At 43.9% G+C, this 4,439-nt stretch overlaps 1 protein-coding gene across 1 annotated transcript; it reads left to right on the top strand.

The window, feature by feature from the left end:
* Positions 1-760: 760 nt before the first annotated feature.
* Positions 761-4,191, top strand: SARC_13140 (hypothetical protein; the record flags this gene model as incomplete). The annotated part of the gene is made up of 3 exons (XM_014292736.1): positions 761-843; positions 1,920-2,073; positions 3,464-4,191. Coding segments are annotated over 3 exons (331 nt in total), but the record flags the coding sequence as incomplete, so codon positions are not given.
* Positions 4,192-4,439: the final 248 nt, after the last annotated feature.

The raw sequence follows: 4,439 nt of genomic DNA, 5'->3' as shown, positions 1-4,439 counted from the left end.
TATATATATACATATATATATGTATATATAAATGTGAGTGAGTGAGTGTGTATGTATGTATGTATGTGTGTATGTATGTATGTATGTATGTATGTTTGTAAGTAAGTATGTATGTGTGTATGTATGTATGTATGCATGTATGTACGTATGTATGTTTGTATGTATGTATTCATGTATGCATACATGTATGTATGTATGTATGTATGTATGTATGTATGTATAAATGTATGTATGTATGTATGTATGTGTGTATGTATGTATCTATGTACGTTGCATATATGTATGTATGTATGTATATATCTATATATATATAATATGCCGTTCTGGCTGAACCAAGCCAAAGTGATCGAGCATTGTGTGGCCCTGTTTCAATAAACGGGTCGAGGCGTTGTTCTCAAATACCCAAGGCAGACCCACAACCCAAGCCTTCAGGTCACCCGTCTGTCTCACACATAGATCACATGCACATAGCCCATATCCTCCGCACGCGCTGACAAGCCACACAGTCCACGCTTGCACCCCATCTGCCTGACCATCGGCGTACGTGCACTCGAACCATTCAGATTCAAATCCTATCTAAACGCGACACTCCAACTATGTCAATCTATTTGTTTGTAGACACTCCAACTATACCACTCTATTTGTAGACACTCGTACCATGTCCATCACCAGTCCTGTAGACAGATGAGCACTCACTGTGTTGCTGTGTTGCTGTGTCATTCACACGTCTCGGCTGTTCGGTCCTTCACGCGACATACAGTCAGCGTAACGCCTACGCCAAGTGCGTCTACTGTGGCGTGAGTATCGCGCGCGTCGGAGATGTATTTGACATGAATGCTGCAGGTGTGTGTGTGCATGTGCTCGTGTGAGCGTGTGAGCGTGTTTCACGTACTGGTGCACATGTGTGTGTGAGAAAGTATCTGTAGCGTCACGATGTGTGTGTATACAGGTATGTTGTAGTAGCATCATGGTGTGTGTGTGTGCATGTATGTTATGGTAGTATCACCATGCGTGTTTGTTCATGTCTGTTCATATACCTTCACCATGTGTGTATGTGCATGTCTGTTATGGTAGTATCACCATGTGTGTGTGTTCATGTCTGTTCATATACCTTCACCATGTGTGTATGTGCATGTATGTTATGGTAGTATCACCATCTGTGTGTGTTCATGTATGTACTTATACCTTCACCATGTGTGTATGTGCATGTATGTTATGATAGTATCACCATGTGTGTGCGTTCGTGTATGTACTTCTACCTTCACCATGTGTGTATGTGCATGTATGTTAGTCCTTAAGGGTCGGACCTTGCATGTTGTACGCTATGCCAATGCGTTGACGCGCATATCTCAACTCGGGAGATATAGAAACAAGCGTAGCATCTGCACATATGCGTTTGGTTGTGCTTATGTGTGCATTACATGCAGGCCCACCCACCCACCCACTACCACATACTAGTTAGACATACATTGCGTTCTACGGCAGTTTGCTGGCCTTCTCATATCACGGAATTTATATCCACAGTGCCATCTGATGAGGTTATAGACCCTTTTTGTATTCTACTCACAGACTCTCGCTATTCCACAAATTGGTTGCTATACCATGGTAATAACTCTCAGAACACAACACAACACAACACAACACAACACAACACAACACAACACAACACAACACAACACAACACAACACAACACAACACAACACAACACAACACAACACAACACAACACAACACAACACAACACAACGTAACACAACACAACACATGCACATCAAGACGGATATCTACAATCCGTTTACTTAGTCTGAGCATACGTCCCCATGTGTGTGTACCATTTCATCAGCCTGAGAACACGTCCCCATGAACGTATATACAGTCATACTCGTAATCACTATACCCCGTATCCCGCCTGCGTTCAGGCACTGTGCAGGCGTACGTCAACCCCCACGGCGTAGTACATGAGACGTTGACTGTCAAATGCATTCTGCGGCAGAATGTGCTGCTCTCCGGGCGTCCATGTGAACAGGACTCGTGGTTCCCCCAATACGCATGGACCATACTCAACTGTGCCGAGTGTGTATCTATTACTATCGTCTGCACAGTGTGTGTATTGAATGTGTGTGTAGCTGTGTGGGGTGTGTGTCTATTAATATCTTCTGTACAGTGTGTGTATTGAATGTGTTTTATAGCTGTGTGGGTTGTGTATCTATTACTATCTTCTGCACAATGTGTGTATTGAATGTGTGTGTAGCTGTGTTGGGTGTGTGCCTATTACTATCTTCTGCACAGTGTGTGTATTGAATGTGTTTTATAGCTGTGTGGGGTGTGTATCTATTACTATCTTCTGCACAGTGTGTGTATAGAACTATTACTATCGTCTGCACAGTGTGTGTATTGAATGTGTTCTATAGCTGTGTGGGGTGTGTATCTATTACTATCTTCTGCACAGTGTGTGTATTGAATGTGTGTGTAACTGTGTGGAGTGTGTCTCTAATACTATCGTCTGCACAGTGTGTGTATTGAATGTGTGTGGGCAGTGTAGTGTATGTACGTGTACCTGTGAGATGTGTATGTGGACAGTGTGTGTTTTGTATGTTTGTGTATGGGCTAAAGTCATACGTACGTTGGTGGTTAATGGGTTAGTACCGTGCAGTAGCTGTAGAGGTTTAGGTCTGTAGCTTTATTCAAGAGTGGCGGATGCTTGCGAGATTGGGTGCTGCCTGCAGTGTAGCGTGGGAAGGTGAGCGGGAGTTGTCAGACACTACCCCTGCTTACCATTCTCATAAAGCTGGTCAACATATGGGCTAACATGTGGTTCATATAGTGGGTTAAGTGTGGTTCCAAGGCTTGACTGCGTTGACTGCGCCAGAGCCGTCTGTCTAGCTACACTAAGGGACATAGGCAGTGATAACCTCTGCAGTTTAAGAGGGACGGAATACACACCCCACATCAGTTGGGGCGTGTGTTCCGAACTTTTCCTGTGAAGTTCCAATCACATATGTGGCAAGATATTTAAATACAAATGTAGCAAGCAGTTTAAGCTTTCGTGTAGAGTTGTATAAACGGGTGCGGATTGACTCCATCACGGTGCATTGAGTGGTCCTGGAATCCTACCACGCTCAATACGTACCAGCACTGTACTGCTTGTCCTGATGTATCAACATTGTACTGCCTGTCCTATTATACCAACATTGTATTACCTGTCCTATTGTATCAACATTGTACTACCTGCCCTATTATATTGTACTACCTGTCCTAATGTATCAACATTGTGCTGCCTGTCCTATTGTACCAACATTGTACTGCCTGTCCTGTTTTGACTAGTTCACTGCACTATAGACCAGTATCCCGGAGCCGTTGGTTTGTGTGGGATCTATGACTGTAAGCGTCGGCAATTTCTTCTCGTACTGACTATTGCTTTTCCGCTTCTGTATTCTCCTGGTTAATTGTCCACTACTGACAGGTGCTACCACCACCTGGGGTGGCGCTTCACTGCCACAACACAGCTTAACCCCAAAGAGTTCTGGGGGTTACGAAGGGCGTCAGTGATGTTCTAAGCCAGCCAGGGGCCCTGTAAGCTCTGTACCTGTGGATTGTATCCCGTGACAGAGTATCATCCCAGCGCTATTTCAGAAACTATAGGCCGTTTTAAAGTATAGGCAGTTTTAAATACTATATACAACGATTGGAGACCTATGTTCTCGGGTCCATTGATAGGAAGCGTGGACTCTCAATGAGTCGTGCGCATTTATTTCTGCGCTAAGGCGTTTTGTACACCCACCAGCCCAACGGCAGACCCACCGGATAAACGGCCTTACTGAATCGGACATCTGAGGTATGCGTTGCGTTAAACGATGGAGATCCTCGAAACACCCCCAACCAACGGCACCAACTATGACACACAGTTGATATATGAGACAATGCCCAACCAACGGCACCAACAATGACACAGTTGATAGATATGAGACAATGCCCGTAAAGTCCCCCAATCAACGGCACCAACTAAGACACACAGTTGGGAGATCGAGACAGTGTCCCGCTAGTCTCTCTCGTTCATATAGGCTCTTTTTCACCTCGTGAACCATGTGAGGGTTCAAAACTGCGCATGGGGCACGTATGATTGTCTCTGCCCGGTTGCAGCGGTTTCATAGATGGATCGCAAGTACGATGAATAAAATTAATTGATGCACGTTAGAAGTGGACAATTCCGTACTCTATCAGCCACAGGATATTATTTCTCTCATTGCGCCAGTTTAAACAAAATGACATGTACGCGGGAATGTTTATACTTGATACGATTCATCTGGTATCGTGCTACTATACACGCATATAAACGCATATACATGCATATATATATATATATATATTTATATATGTATATATATATATATATATATATGTGTGTGTGTGTGTGTGTGTGTGTGTGTGTGTGTGTGTGT

This window comes from Sphaeroforma arctica (genome assembly GCF_001186125.1).
Source record: "Sphaeroforma arctica JP610 unplaced genomic scaffold supercont1.2935, whole genome shotgun sequence".
NCBI lineage: Eukaryota > Ichthyosporea > Ichthyophonida > Sphaeroforma > Sphaeroforma arctica.
This window is presented reverse-complemented; position numbering and strand designations above follow the sequence as displayed.